Source organism: Delphinapterus leucas, chromosome 2 (genome assembly GCF_059928025.1).
Source record: "Delphinapterus leucas isolate spDelLeu-1000000601 "Yukka" chromosome 2, BTC_Dleu_Yukka2, whole genome shotgun sequence".
NCBI lineage: Eukaryota > Metazoa > Chordata > Mammalia > Artiodactyla > Monodontidae > Delphinapterus > Delphinapterus leucas.
The window spans coordinates 78,036,308-78,051,468 of record NC_143130.1 but is presented as its reverse complement, the minus strand read 5'-3'; the positions used below and the strand labels follow the sequence as shown (position 1 = coordinate 78,051,468).

At 44.2% G+C, this 15,161-nt stretch overlaps 1 protein-coding gene across 1 annotated transcript in view; it reads left to right on the top strand.

The window, feature by feature from the left end:
- Window positions 1–13,945, top strand: part of GCNT3 (glucosaminyl (N-acetyl) transferase 3, mucin type) — a 37,494-nt gene extending 23,549 nt beyond the window's left edge. The window contains exons 2-3 of the mRNA XM_022579656.2: window positions 8,768–8,936; window positions 10,439–13,945. Of these exons, the coding sequence (XP_022435364.1) occupies window positions 10,490–11,812 (1,323 nt within the window). The 5' untranslated portion in view covers window positions 8,768–8,936; window positions 10,439–10,489 and the 3' untranslated portion in view covers window positions 11,813–13,945. The remainder of the gene's footprint in view (window positions 1–8,767; window positions 8,937–10,438) is intronic.
- The last annotated feature ends 1,216 nt before the right edge of the window (window positions 13,946–15,161 follow it).

Sequence of the window (15,161 nt, the reverse complement as noted above, 5' to 3'; positions counted from 1 at the left end):
ACTATGATGAGGTAATGTTTCAGGATGTTAAGAGAGCAAGGAAGGGGGGCCTCCAACCCAGGCTTGGAGGGTCAGGGGAGGCTGCCCAGGGGAAGCCACAGCCAAGCTGAGACCTAGAGGAGGCAGAGGTGGTCATTCCCTCTGGGTGGACAGAACAGCCAGGGTCAAAGTCCAGAGCTGAGATTGAGCCCTGTTGTTTCCAGGAATTGAAAGTAAAGCAGGAGAAATCCCTGAGCACAGGTATCATGATTTTGAGGATAAGGCGACTAAGGTGGACATTCAGCCTGGCTGTTTCCTCTACCCCTACTATTTGCCTGACTGATCTCTTTACCCATCAATTATTAGCCTAAATGCCACCTCCTCCAGGATGTCTTCCAGGGATCCCACTTTCCCACAGAGCTTTATGTCTACTTGGTACGAGTACCCTTGGTACTTTCCAAACTTTGTTGTCCCTGCTTGTTGATTGCTCTTCCTACCAAACTAGGAGCTCCTCGATGGTGATATTTGCATGGCACTTGTTTACCAACGCATACCTGTTAGTATGGATGAGCTCACAGAGGCCAGGAGAGGGTCCAGGAGCTTCCCCAAGGATAAAGGGAGATAGAATTTTCGCTCGAGTTCTTAAATTCCACAACCGTTACACCATGGACTCACGTCCACTACCAACTACGGGAAGCAGGTACATACCCAGGCCAGATGTGGGCTGCAGCCGAGCTTTGCTGGTCAGGGCAAAGACAAAGCTCGTTATGCAATATTTTGTAATAACCTATAAGGGAAGAGAATCTGAAAAGGAATATACATATATGTACACGTACATGCGTCTGTATATGAAACCGAATCACTGTGCTGTGCACCCGAAATTAACACAACATTGTAAATCAACTAGACTTCAATTTAAAAAAAAGGTAAAAAGAAAAACAGACAAAGCCCATCTCTGATGAGCTGGAACTACAGTATTTGAGGGCTTGAGAGGTACCGAGGACCAAGTTCAGTCTGCTTGGCCTCTCGGTTGCTCAGGATCCACTCTGCCTTCCTGACTGGTAGGTGTGGGTTGGAGAGAAGTCATAGACGCCACTGGTTCCTACAGGCCTGCACTCCCCCCCTCACCTTTCTATCTGCTCCCCACCCGACAAGGGAGATTCTCTCTGCCTGGGGCCCAGCATGTTGTCTCAATGGTCTATGCCTGAAAGATGGCCGTGACCATAACCACAGAGTATACACAGATGATGGGACCTTATGGGCTAAGACAGCCTAGAGAGGGCCCTACCCTAGAAATACTTTCTTCACGTGCTATCCAAAAGGATGGCATGAAGAGCCGGTAGTTTCCTTATTTCTAATTTGTTTTTTAAGACCAAGAAAATAGAACTAAGATGTACTGTGTGTTGTTTTGTCATTTAATACATTTTTGTATTTTCATATTAGTTGGCATGGTGGTCATTTTCCTTTAAAAGATCATATGAGTAAGTGAAGTGGCATTCTGTGAGTGTGAGGTGGTGCAAGTATTTCAATTATCTTGTTTAAGTTGCTCTCATTATAAAAACTTCCAGTTTGACATTCATTAAATAGGTACTTCTATTAGTATCCAGTTAGACATAAATACATGCATATACATACATATACACATGCACACGATCCTACATTCCCCCCCAAAATAAAGACTGGATCTGTTCACATAGACCTGCAAAGAGGTAAAATCATGGTTGACTTCTGCAATCAAAGACAGCAAGATATTTTTTTTATTGAAGAATAGTTGATTTACAACGTTATGTTAGTTTCTGGTATACAGCAGTGATTCAGTATATATATATATGTGATATATCACATATATATGAGATTCATATAACTATATATTTTCATTTTTAAATTATGGTTTATTATAGGATACAGAATATAGTTCCCTTTGCTATACAGTAGGACCTTGTTGGTTATCTATTTTATATATAGTTGTTTGTATCTGCTAATCCCAAACTCCTAATTTATCTCTCCCCCACCCCGTTTGCCCTTTGGTAACCATAAGTTTGTTTTCTATGTCTGTGAGTCTGTTTCTGTTTTGTAAATAAGTTCACTTGTACCATATTGTAGATTCCACATATAAGTGATACCATATAGTGTTTGTCTTTCTCTTTCTGACTGACTTCACTTGGTATGATAATCTCTAGGTCCATCCATGTTGCTGCAAATGGCATTATTTCATCCTTTCTTTATGGCCGAGTAGTATTCCATCGTATAAATATATACCACATCTTCTTTATCCATTCCTCTGTCAATGGACATTTAGGTTGCTTCCATGTCTTGGCTATTGTAAATAGTGGAAGGCATTATTTTGTTTTGCTTCCTAAGATGATTCTAAAATAGCTTTTTTTTTTAAATTAAAAAATATATAATACCTGTGCATTCTAGAAACTGATGAGACAAAAAAAAGGAAACGGAAAACCAGTAGCAATCACACAACCCAGAATACCGTGCTTAATATTTTAGTGCATTCCTTTCCAGACTTTTTCCTGAAGTGTGTTTTTAAATAAGACACAAACAGTGGTGGTGGTGGTATGGGGATGGGACAAGTGGTGGTAGAGAGAACGGGAATTAGAGCTCCTGTTCTGTACTCTGCAGGCGTCAGACTAACTTCTTTTTACTTCCCTGAAACCTATGCCTTTTTCATACCTATGTTTCTAAATGTCCCTGAATTAGGAAACAGCTTCTGTATGGGTTAAGAATTTGTGACTCATGTAAGAGACCTGAAAAAGTAGTGGCTGTATAAGGCAGAAATTTGTTTCTTTCTCATATAAATGAAACCCAGAAGTAGGCAGTCTAGAACTGGTGAAGTGGCTGTATGGTATGACTATCTTTCAGCTCATGACTTCCTTTCTCATTGTTGCCTCCAGGTCCTAGATAGCTGCTGGAGCTCCAACCATTACATCTGCATTCATGATAGTAAAAGAAGGAAGGGAAGAAGGGCTTAGCCTCTCCCTTTTAAGGAGCTTTCCCAGAAGTCCCCTTTTATACTTTTAATTGTAATTTTATTTATGATTTCTTCATAGTCAAATCTATTTCTTTTTTGTTTATAATTTTCAGGTTTTGGTGTAATAGTAAAAATATCTTCCCAACCTAGTATCATTAAAGTATTCTGTACATTTTCTGGAATTTTAGAACTGTTTTTTCTTTTTAGTTTTAATCTGAAATTTATTTATGTTTATAGCGTGGGGTAGAGATCTAACATTCTTTTTCCAAATGGCTGCCGTAAAGGGACATTTTCTTTAACCCACAATATCTGTTCCTCTTGTAGCCATTAGCCAAGATCCTTCCCTAGAAAGTACAAGAGGCACCCAGACAAATTCTTAATCTTTTTTTTCTAGGTTTCATTCAGACCTACACTAATTTGTTCACACTTGTATTGCTAACCATTCCCTTTTTAGTTTTAACCTCTGGACCTCCATTGTATCCAACACATGTCTTCTTTTGCACTCATACATGGCATTATAATCCATGTTCAAACATTTCACCCACACAGGACTGTGAGCACCTTGAGAGTAGGGACTGTCTTAATCCACTTGGTATTTCTAACATTGAAAATTTAGCAGCTTCCTCAATCAATGTTAAACTGACTGAACGAATGAAAGAGTGTCATGTTACATGCCATTTGTTACTAGTTCCCTTTAAAAGGTTACTTTATAATGACTCAGTAGGAGGTACCTTAATCTCTTAGTTAAATCTCATTTTTGGGAGGTTACTTCTGAGGAAGTTTCCTCAACAAAATTAATCCCATTAATGCTGTTTGGATTTCAGTTGGTTTCAACTCTGTGGCATTGTATTTTTGTGGACAATTGGAGGGCACCTCCGTACATCACTTCCAGTAACTATTAGTAAGCCAGGGTTTCAAGACTCCAGTACTTAGAGGACCTCTCAGGGACCCTGGGGAAGCTGTTCATTCAGGAAACATTCCTGGTGCATCTGCCACTTGGAAGTTCTCATGCTGGCTGCTCTAAGGAGGCAGAGCTGAGTTAGAAATGGCCTTTGCCCTTGGGATCAGGACACCACAATGAGGATGAGTGAGGTTTTTTTTTTTTTTTTTTTGTGGTACGTGGGCCTCTCACTGCTGTGGCCTCTCCCGCTGCGTAGCACAGGCTCCGGACGCGCAGGCTCAGCGGCCATGGCTTAGGGGCCCAGCCGCTCCGCGGCATGTGGGATCTTCCCAGACCGGGGCACGAACCCGCATCCCCTGCGTCGGCAGGCGGACTCTCAACCACTGAGCCACCAGGGAAGCCCAAGGATGAGTGAGTTTTGATGAGTTCATGGGGCGGGGGTGGCATAGAAAAAGCCTAGCCGTGGCTGCCCCTCGGTCTGCGTGGCTGCCCCTCTTCCTGCTGAGAAGCAGGAACCCTGGTCTTGGTAGAAATCAGAGCATCACCCAAAGGTGGGGCATGGGGAGTAAGGAAAGGTGGCCTCCTTTATAATTTAGCAAATGATTCACCTTGGAAACATGAGGAGCAGGGAGGAACAAGTTGGATTATTTCGCCCAAGGAGATTGTTTTCTTCTCTACTCTCAAAAGTTTCCTCTGCATTCAGCAAATAAGTACTTATTGAGTTCTGTGGGCTGTTTTTTTTTCTTTTCTTTTCTTTCTTGAATCTCTTTTTTCCTTCACTGTAGGTGGAGTGTGTCCAGGGGGAGGGAGAGCTTTGGGTGCATAGAGGGAGTGGAGGTCTGGGTGGGACTGGAGAGTGCCCCCAGCCAGCCAGCCAGCAAATCTCAGCTGACCCTGAGCTGTGTCCTACATCCCTGATTGGAGACAAAGATGATCATACTGAGTCTTTGAACCACTTCTCTGTGGCTAGAGATCATAGCCCATCTTCTCCAAGAGCCTACTGATACAGAACATTGAATAAGGTTAGGGCTCAAAGTACCCGCACCCCATCTTCTTCAGTACCTTTTGTCTCTTTCAGACTCCAGCTCCACCCATCTGGTAACACATTAAGTTGGCTTGCTTATCTCTTTCTATTTCCTGCCTCTCCTAGTCATGGCCTCTTCTCCTTAGCCAGTCAGTGGGGCTCCCCTTACTCTCCGTGACCACATGCAACCTTTCTCTTCTGTGCAGCCTTAGAATTCTGCCAACACCTACTGTGCTGGGTGCTGAGAGAGAATGAATATGATTTCCAGGAGCTTGTAGTCTAATGAGAGGACAAAACAGACACATACTAGAGATAAACACCACCATGATGAAATAAGTAAAAGGGTGCATTTGCCAGTTTGTAAACTCAGCTTAAAATGATCGGATCCCGGGCTTCCCTGGTGGCGCAGTGGTTGAGAGTCCGCCAGCCGATGCAGGGGACACGGGTTCGTGCCCCGGTCCGGGAAGATCCCACATGCCGTGGAGCGGCTGGGTCCGTGAGCCATGGCCGCTGAGCCTGCGCGTCCGGAGCCTGTACTCCGCAACGGGAGAGGCCACAACAGTGAGAGGTCCGCGTACCGCAAAAAAAAAAAAAAAGGTCGGATCCCTGCTGCCTGGGCCTTCCTCTGACCCTCTTGTTGGGACTGCAGGGTCCCCTGCACCTCCATCGAAGTTAACAGCAAACTCCACTGGATTCTTTCAGATCCACCCTGATGAGCCTGGCTTAGTCTCCCCATTATTGGAACGCTTAGACCGTTTCACAGACATACAGGGATTTACAGTTGAAAGTAGCAGAAGGAGGCAAAACTCTCTGCCCAATAATCAGACTTAACTCACGATTAGGAGAAAAGGATTGAGGTGTCTGAGCGGGAAAAGTCTGCTGTTTCAGAAGTGACACCACAGCAGTAGTCCTTGTGGGAACTCTGGGCTGTGTTGGGCTTATACTTATTATCGGGTTTAGTGTCGCTTTTATTCTCAGTACTTGAGGGAGCTGAGTGCTCTCACCATTTCACTGCTTGGGACTTGTAAGTATCTTCATGTAATCCTGGACCCTTGGACACATTTGCCCCCAGGCTCACCTGGCTCTGTTGGGCCTCAGCAGGGCTAAAAGAAACCCCTATGAAGGGATTCATTCCTTAGGTCTGGGCTCCTAGACCTTGAAACTTGCCCGGTCCCCACCTTCTCTTTATGGTCAGCATGGAGTTAAGGTGTGGAATCTGCTGCTTTGTGATCTCTGCGGGTTACCTGGCTCCTGATCTTCCTGTGCCTCTCTCCAGCTATTCTGTTTCCTCTCTTGCACTTCCCTGGGGTCAGCTGCAGCTCACCTCTCCCCTCTGCACTGCTAACACTGACCACTTAAACTGAGCCTCTTTCCAGAGCACAGAGAAGGGGACAATTCCAGGTCTCTTCCCTGATCTACCCACATCACCAGCATCAATACTTTCCCTTGATCCAGAATTAAAGAACACTATTTGTACCCTCCTTGAGCTATTCTGTGAGCAAAATGGCCTCTGTGGGCTGGTACTGGAGACTACTTAACAGTAACCTTCACCCAGGGCCTGCATATGCCAGGTTTTAAGTCTCCCATATGTGTTATCTTTTTTTTTTTTGCGGTACGCGGGCCTCTCACTGTTGTGGCCTCTCCCGTTGCGGAGCACAGGCTCCGGATGCGCAGGCTCAGCGGCCACGGCTCACGGGCCCAGCCGCTCCACGGCACGTGGGATCTTCCCGGACCGGGGCACGAACCTGTGTCCCCTGCATCGGCAGGCGGACTCTCAACCACTGCGCCACGAGGGAAGCCCCAATATGTGTTATCTTGTTTAATCTTCACAGCAATCCTATAAAATAGCTATTTAGTATTAGCCCCAGTTATACCAAGGAAATCACTGAAGCACAGAGGGATTACAGAATTTTCCCATGGTCACACAGCCAGAAAGTAGCAGGGCCAGGATTCAGACCTAGCTCTCTCCTGCCAAAGCCCAGGTGTGCCCATAACTACTAGCCACTTGGTGTTACTCATACGTAGATTATCTTAACAAAATATATCCACAATTTGTTAATGTTACATTAACATATATTTAGCAAATAAAAGTGGATACCTGTTTTGGTTACCTTAAAAATCAAATATTTAAAATATTTTCTCTCTATTGAGAGATTCTTTGATTTTTTTTTATGGGAAAGAAGGTGGGACTTTGAGGTGGCCATCAAAGAGAAGTAAGATATAAACAAATTGGAAAGATTTTGCTAGATTCCGATACTGGAGCAAGTGTTTATCCTTTAATCGTTTTTGCCCCGGAGTGACCAAAGCTGACAGAAGACAGAGCCGGTGGAGCGGGGTCAATAAAAGAGCGGGCGCACATGACTCCATATGGCTCCGTGCCATTGGTCTGTCTTCATCTACAGTCAGAAACAGGCAGAGGAGGTCCAAAAAAAGAAAAGACCTAAATTCCCGGTGCTTTATTGCGGGCTGCATAAACAATTCTTGCAGGAGGAAGGCAACTCTAACTCATCTTCGTTATTAAGCTGTTGTCTTCAGATGAAGCCTGCCCTCCTGGACTCAGCTTTGTGATGCTGGATGAGGGAAGTCTGCAAATCACGTTTGTGCTTTGCCAGCTGCCCCTTATTAGGCTCTGCCAATAGGGGGCGTTGGAGGAAGACAGACTGGAGGCGGGACTTCCTGTTGGCGTCGTACATATTTCCTGCTTCTGTGAGCGTCTCTATGTCAACACCCTTTTCCTTCGCAGTTGTGTGATTCCTTTATGTAGCTGCCGTGAACCTAGTTTACAGTAACGGAGCACAGAGACACCAGGCTCCTCAGGAGAGGTCTGGATCTCAGCCTAGGAGACCCTCCTCTGAGCTCAGAGACCCCAGCACCAACCAGAGGTCTGAGTTTCCGCTTGTTGGCATCCCCTTACCAAATTCTCAGTAATCCCCCAATATTTTCCTCTTTCTTCCAGCCTAGGGGTGATAGCAACTTCCAGCAATTGTTACTTCCTTAATAATTTAGCATCATCTACCCCTCCCCCTGCTTTCCGTTATCTACATAACTTGATACCTGGTTAAGTTCTTTATGTGAAATTATTAAATTTGTTATTTCAAATATTTGGCCAGGAATGCTGCATATTTGGAGGGGTGCTTTGGGGGTGATGGGGAGAGGCAAACAGTGGCAAACAATGGCAGCAGTTTTGAAGAAGTAAGTTTTCACACTGTATTGCCAGAACCACCCATGGGGCTCTCACTGAAGTCCAACCACCCTTAGTGTTAGCCTTGTTCAGACTGCCAGGAACCCTAGACTCACAGACATTAGTGACGGAGATCTACAGTCTGGAGCCCCGAGATATTTCTCCAACTTACAAATTATTAACATGGAAAGCCAGGCAAATGAATTTTTTTTTGAGTAGTTGCCATGGAAGAGCAAAGTCTGTTTTTCACTGACTTTTCCTTTAAAGTAAAAGAACAAAAGAAATAATCCTTGAAGGTCATTTTTATTGCTTCACTCTTCAGTGAAATTCAGGGAGTATTCAGGGAACATAAGAGGAGAGATATTTGAACTCCAGGCCAAAAGAAGATAGGGGCATACCTGTGTGTTTCCATGGTTCCTTGTTAAGGGGGAAAAAAGCTTTCAAGTTCTTGTATGAGTATTGACAAGTTTTTATGAATGGTTTTGTGGCAGGAGAACATGAGTACAAACTGGGCTATTCTGGATGAAATAGCTGCTTGCCTTCTCACCCATTGCCAGCATGTTTTTCCTACTTGCTCACCTCCCTGAATGACTTGTTCTTGAGAATATGCTCCTGAATGATATATCTGAGCTGGCTCTCTTATCTGAGAGCAGGAAGCTAGAAGGTGAGTGACAGAGCCACCTGCTACTCTTTACTTTGCAGAGATTAAGGAGTCTGACACAGTTTCTTGGACATCCTGTGAATGTTGGAAAATATATTTTGGAGAGGCTGAAAAAAGAAGAGATATGGTGTTCACATTTGCTTCCATGGAACCCAACAGATCTTCCCTTGGGAAAAAGATCTTCCGTAAATAGGAAAGAAGCTATTAAAGGTGAGAGTTTTCTTTTCTTTTCATTTTTTCATCCTCTTAGATTCCCATAAGTTATTACTAAAGAGGATACAGTCTTATGCTTTGAACAAGATTGCGATGAGGGAAAAGAATTATTGCTGGAAGGATATGTCACACTTTGTTCCTCTTTTTCTCCTTTTGGGGATTTTTTTTTCCCCTATACTATCTGGTTTTCTTTGTTGGTACTAAGTACCCTTAGTGATTCAGATATACATACTTTTTCATATTCTTTTCCATTATGGTTTATCACAGGATATTGAATATAGTTCCCTGTGCTATAGAGTAGGACTTTGTTGTTTATCTGTTTTTTACATAGTAGTTTTAAGTACCCTGTATTGTATTTAAAAGGTAGCTGTGGTTTGGAGGAACAAGTATTAGGCTTACAGACACACGCCCCCCCAAAAAAAAATTGGGGGAAGAGGGAGTATGGAAGAGTCCCAGATTTGCTTCCTATAATGTATATGACATTTGGCAAGTCATTTTGCTTCCGTTTTCCTCTCTATAAAAGAGGCCTAATATTACTATGTTTTAGGCATGTTGTGAAGATTCAATGGGAAAATGTAAAGAAATTTCTGGCTCAAAGAAAGTTCTCATTAAATATTGCATATGCATAGCTTTGTGTGTCTCTGTGTGGATATATTTTAAATTTGGATAGACTGAGAGTTATCTGTATGAATGATTACAATGTATTTTTGGAATTACATCCAATTTTTTGTACTTGTTTAAGAACATTTTCTTTAAAGCGTGGCTAGATGCCACATCTAACCAATGAGTTATATGTGGTGAAAGCATCCTGAAATATAAACTGCCAAATAAGAGCAAGAACTGTACTTTTTTTTTTTTTTTTTTTTGCGGTACGCGGGCCTCTTCCGCTGCGGAGCACAGGCTCCGGACGCGCAGGCTCAGCGGCCATGGCTCACGGGCCCAGCCGCTCCGCGGCACGTGGGATCTTCCCGGACCGGGGCGCGCACCCGTGTCCCCTGCGTCGGCAGGCGGACTCTCAACCACTGCGCCACCAGGGAAGCCCTACTTTATCTTTTAAAAGGACATTTCTAGAACTGAAGCTGAGAGTTTGAATTTCATGGATTTTCTCTCTAGACCGATCAGAAATTCTATCCCCCAGTTAAGAGCTATGTTAGAAACAGGGTGGTAAGGTTTGGGGGGAAGAAGGAAAAATGAAGGGTGGGGCGTTCTCTTATTAATTACACCTCTACAGCAACAGGTACTCAGCTCTGCTTCCCTTTCTGTCTCCTGAGGTGGAGGTGGACCCAGATCCTGATTCCAATGCCAGCGTGATCAGCTGGTTTGTAGTGTCAGGCTCTAGACCTCCATCAGTGAGCTGGGTGTATGAAGTTCCTAGGCAGGACTTAGGATATTTGTCTAGAGAAGAAACCTATTTTTGCCATCACTTCGGAGTTGAACTTGATGTTCCTTGAGCATGCTCCAGGTTAGTTTGTAACTGAAGGCATTTTGTTCTGTCCAAGGATTTCATCCTCCTCCTTCCCTGTGCCCAAACTCTACCGATCTCCCATTCCATGAAGATGATTGGGTGGAAGAAGAAACTCTGCAGGGGGCATCACCTGTGGGCCGTGGGCTGCTATTTGCTGCTGGCCGTTGTTGCTCTGAGACTTTCTCTCAGGTTAAAATGTGACATAGATTCCCTGGATCTGGAATCCAGGGACTTTCAAAGCCAGCGCTGTAGGGACATCTTGTACAAGTCCCTGAAGCTGCCAGCAAAGAGATCCATCAACTGTTCTGGGGTCACCCGAGGGGACCAGGAAGCAGTGGTCAAGGCTCTCCTGGACAATCTGGAGGTCAAGAAGAAGCGGGAGCCTTTCACAGACACCGATTACCTCAACATGACCAGAGATTGTGAGCAGTTTAAGTCCCAAAGGAAGTTCATACAGTTCCCACTGAGCAAAGAAGAGTTAGACTTCCCCATCGCATACTCTGTGGTGGTCCATGAGAAGATTGAAAACTTTGAACGGCTGCTGCGAGCTGTGTATGCCCCTCAGAACATATACTGCGTCCATGTGGATGAGAAGTCCCCAGAAACTTTCAAAGAGGCAGTCAAGGCCATTATTTCCTGCTTCCCAAATGTCTTCATGGCCAGTAAGTTGGTCCGGGTGGTTTACGCCTCCTGGTCCAGGGTGCAGGCTGACCTGAACTGTATGGAAGACTTGCTCCGGAGCTCGGTGCCATGGAAGTACTTACTGAATACATGTGGGACAGATTTTCCTATAAAGACCAATGCTGAGATGGTCCTGGCCCTCAAGATGTTGAATGGGAAGAACAGTATGGAGTCCGAGATACCTACTGAGTACAAAAAGTCTCGCTGGAAATACCACTATGAGGTGACAGACACATTGCACCTAACCAGCAAGATGAAGGACCCTCCCCCTGATAACTTACCTGTGTTCACAGGGAATGCCTATTTTGTGGCTTCTCGAGCCTTTGTCCAACATGTCTTAGAGAACCCCAAATCCCAACGACTGATCGAATGGGCAAAAGACACCTATAGCCCCGATGAACACCTCTGGGCCACCCTTCAGCGTGCACCGTGGATGCCTGGCTCTGTCCCCTACCACCCCAAGTTTCACATCTCAGACATGACCGCCATTGCCAGGCTGGTCAAATGGCAGTTCCATGAGGGAGACATCAGTATGGGGGCACCTTATGCACCTTGCTCTGGAATCCACCAGCGGGCTATCTGCATTTATGGGGCTGGGGACCTGCACTGGATTCTTCAGAGTCATCACCTCTTGGCGAACAAGTTTGACCCAAAGGTGGATGATAATGTTCTGCAGTGCTTAGAAGAGTATTTACGTTATAAGGCCATCTATGGGACTGAACTCTGAGATACACCGTGAGAGGATTGCTACCCAAGGGGCAGGAACATGTACAAACGTGCCCAGAACATGCTGGGACAGCGTGGGGTGGGAGACCAGGGCGCTGGAATCCGTGGCATCTCCCTGGGTCAGGGGGCTGCCCTTGGAGTGTGATGAGTAGATTTGTTGCCTTGCAAATTGCTGCTCTGGGTGAACACTGTTGTGTCCTCACCTCACTTCCAATAGCTTCTCCACTGACTTTCCCACCGAGTTGGGAATAAGAACCAGCTCTTTGCATGAATAAGGGAGGGAAGTGTGGCAGGAGACCCTGGATTTTAGTTCAGTTCTTGGTATTGGCTTTTTCACTCTTTGGAGATGCCATTCCTAATAATTCTAGGCTTGGTAGTAGGGAGGGGACTTTGAGGGAAAAAAGGCCTTGTATTTTGTACTATTAGCTTAAAAATAAAGAGCTTCTGATTCAAATCCCTGACTCTACTCTTTGTCTAGTAAGCCAGAGATAAGATAAAACTCTGAGACGTTTTCTCATAACTACTGGTGACATTTAAAATCCCTGGTGGCTACCAAGAGAATCCCCATTGTTCCGGAATGATCATGGCAAGCTGTATAAATGGCAGATGCAAAAGAATATAGAGGAACACAGCTGATTCTTTCATTATTGAAAGCCCTCCTCATTTTGTTAACATCGCCAGATTCATGACTTTTCTGTAAGGGAAAAGGCAGGGTGATTTAACCAATATGACTCTCCATATCCTTATGGGAAAATTACAGCACTGATTTTGCAAGCTTCACAACCAAAGCTTAACGTTCCATGAGAAAGATGGTAGTTGCCATTAAGTAAGGTCACTGTATAATTTATTGTCAAAACTGGAACACATTTTACTTGGGGGTGGGTGGGTGCTGTAGTAGTAATAATTATGTTAGATAACAAGAATAAACTAGGTCTGGTTATTCTATCTTTGTGCGTCTTGAGTCAAAACTCTTATTTAAGTATGTGAATGGAATGGTCACTGTTCATAGTTCTGTGGCTTATACATTTCCGTGTGGGGAAACAGTTTGTGTGTGTGTGTGTGTGTGTGTGTGTGTGTACATGTGTTCTCTGCCCCACACTTCCATCCACCTGCCTAACAAATGTTACCTGGAGAAATAGTTTCCTTTCTAAAGCTTCAGAGATAATTGTCAGGTAATCGGAAGGCAATTAGCTGTTAGTTATATTCTTCTGTGATGGGAAAAGGATACCTCATAAACAGATAAGCATATCTTGTATATGGTAGAGCTGGTCTTCTGCATACAATCTGCTCTGCAAAAGTGATCTATATACCAGTTAATTTGTGTAATTTGAATGATGTTCCCATTAATATGTCGTGATGTCATTAGTGTGTTTCTTCTTTTCTGATCTTGATTCAGTTAATCGAGTGTTCTCTCACAACCAACTTTCCCTGCAACCCATGTACTCTGACATAGCTATCACTGTGTCTGATACAGTGAATTTTCTAAGTTAGTGATTGCTTTTTGTAAGATTGTACTCCTTTGGTAATGGGCATTGCCACCACCAACTTACCTGCACTGTCACACTGAGTCCTCTTCACTTTGCTCTCAGCCCCATCATGGGGATGACTAATGAATAGCTGGATGCTCCACAGATGAGCCCTGTAAGGTCTGTCCCTAGCAGTGGTGGTTGTGAACCTCTCCACCTGCTAGCCTTTGTGACTGTCCTTGGTCCTCCTCTGAGAGGGCTGCAAGGGGGAAGAAAAGTTTCCGAGTGCATGTGTTCTGAGAAAACAACGTGGGTTTTTGGCTTCATAGTCAACTTCCTCTTTAAATTATCACGTGAAATAAATAAGGTTTTATATAAATACGTTATAAAGATTAAAATGTGAACTTGTCATTTTGGGGGAGCAAGTTGCTGGAATTCTCCAAGCATTGAAATTTCCTCTAGAAATACATTCAAAGGTGAATAGGAAGTGCTGTTTATTTAATAAAAAACCTAAGGTCTTCTTATCAGAAGGGTCAAGTTTCTCCCTTATTTGGTGAGTGTATTTTAGAAACCGTACAATTAAACCAACACATCTGTTGATTTTTCCTTCCCTCTGAGTCATATCTGTTTCTGTACCCTTTCTCTGGAAAGGAAAAATCTCATTAAAGAATTGAGCAACTATGTTTATATTCTCAAGGTTTGAATTTCCTCTTTATTTTTGATTTGTGGCCTGTTGGTAAGTGATTTTTTTTTATTTTAATTTCGACTGTGTTGGGTCTTAGTTGCGGCACACAGGATCATTCATTGTGGTGTGCAGGCTCTTTGTTGAGGTGTGCGGGCTTTTTTCTACTTGTGGCGTGCGGGTTTTCTCTTCTCTAGTTGTGGCACACAGGCTCCGGGGCGCATGGGCTCTGTAGTTGTGGCGTGCGGGTTCCAGAGTGCGTGGGCTCTGTAGTTTGCTGCACGCGGGCTCTCCAGTTGAGGCGCGCAAGCTCAGTAGTTGTGGCACGCCGGCCTAGCTGCCTCACGGCATGTGGGACCCTAGTTCCCGGACCAGGGATTGAACCCGCATCCCCTGCATTGCAAGGTGGATTCTTTACCACTGGACCACCAGGGAAGTCCCGATAAGTGTTGTTTTAATAACTATAGTTTTTGTTGCATACTCTGCCTATTGTAACCTTTGCTCTTTTCTTGACTGAGCGAAAAGTTAAGAAAGGAAGAACAGACAGTTAACCCTGTCTGGCAACAGAAGATATAATTTATTTGAGGAGAAAAAGTATTTCAGTTAAAAAATGGAAAGAATAATTAAATCCATTGCCTGCCTTAAGTCCTTCAATTGAACTGCATACCTATTCTTACTTCTTCCGCTTAGTCGGTCCGTCATGACAAAGGTATGGTTCCCATCTCTGTGACGCTTGAGTGTATGATGAGCGATGAAATAACTCATTCATTCACTCCGCAGGTATTAAGTAAGCTCTGACTATTTACCAGATATTGCTTTTGACACTGGGGATAGTGCAGTCAACAAAACAGGAATCCCCATGCTCATGTTGGTATGGGCATACCAGTGGGAGAACAACTAGAAACGGATAAGTAATGTATATGTATATTAGGAGGAGACGAGCGCTGGAAAGAAATTGAAGGAAGTGAATGAGACCTTAGGAGAGTAGAGTGGGGAGGAAAATCTTAAATAGTGTGGTCAGGGAGGCCCTTAATGAAAAGGTGACATTTGAGTCAACATTTGAAGGAGATGAAGGAATGATCCGTGAGGATAAATGCGGGAAGAGCATTCTAGGCCAAGAGGAAAAACTTGCTCAGCACTGAAGCACGACCACACCTGCCACGTTAGAGGAACAGCAAGGAAGCTGGTGTAAACGGAGCAGA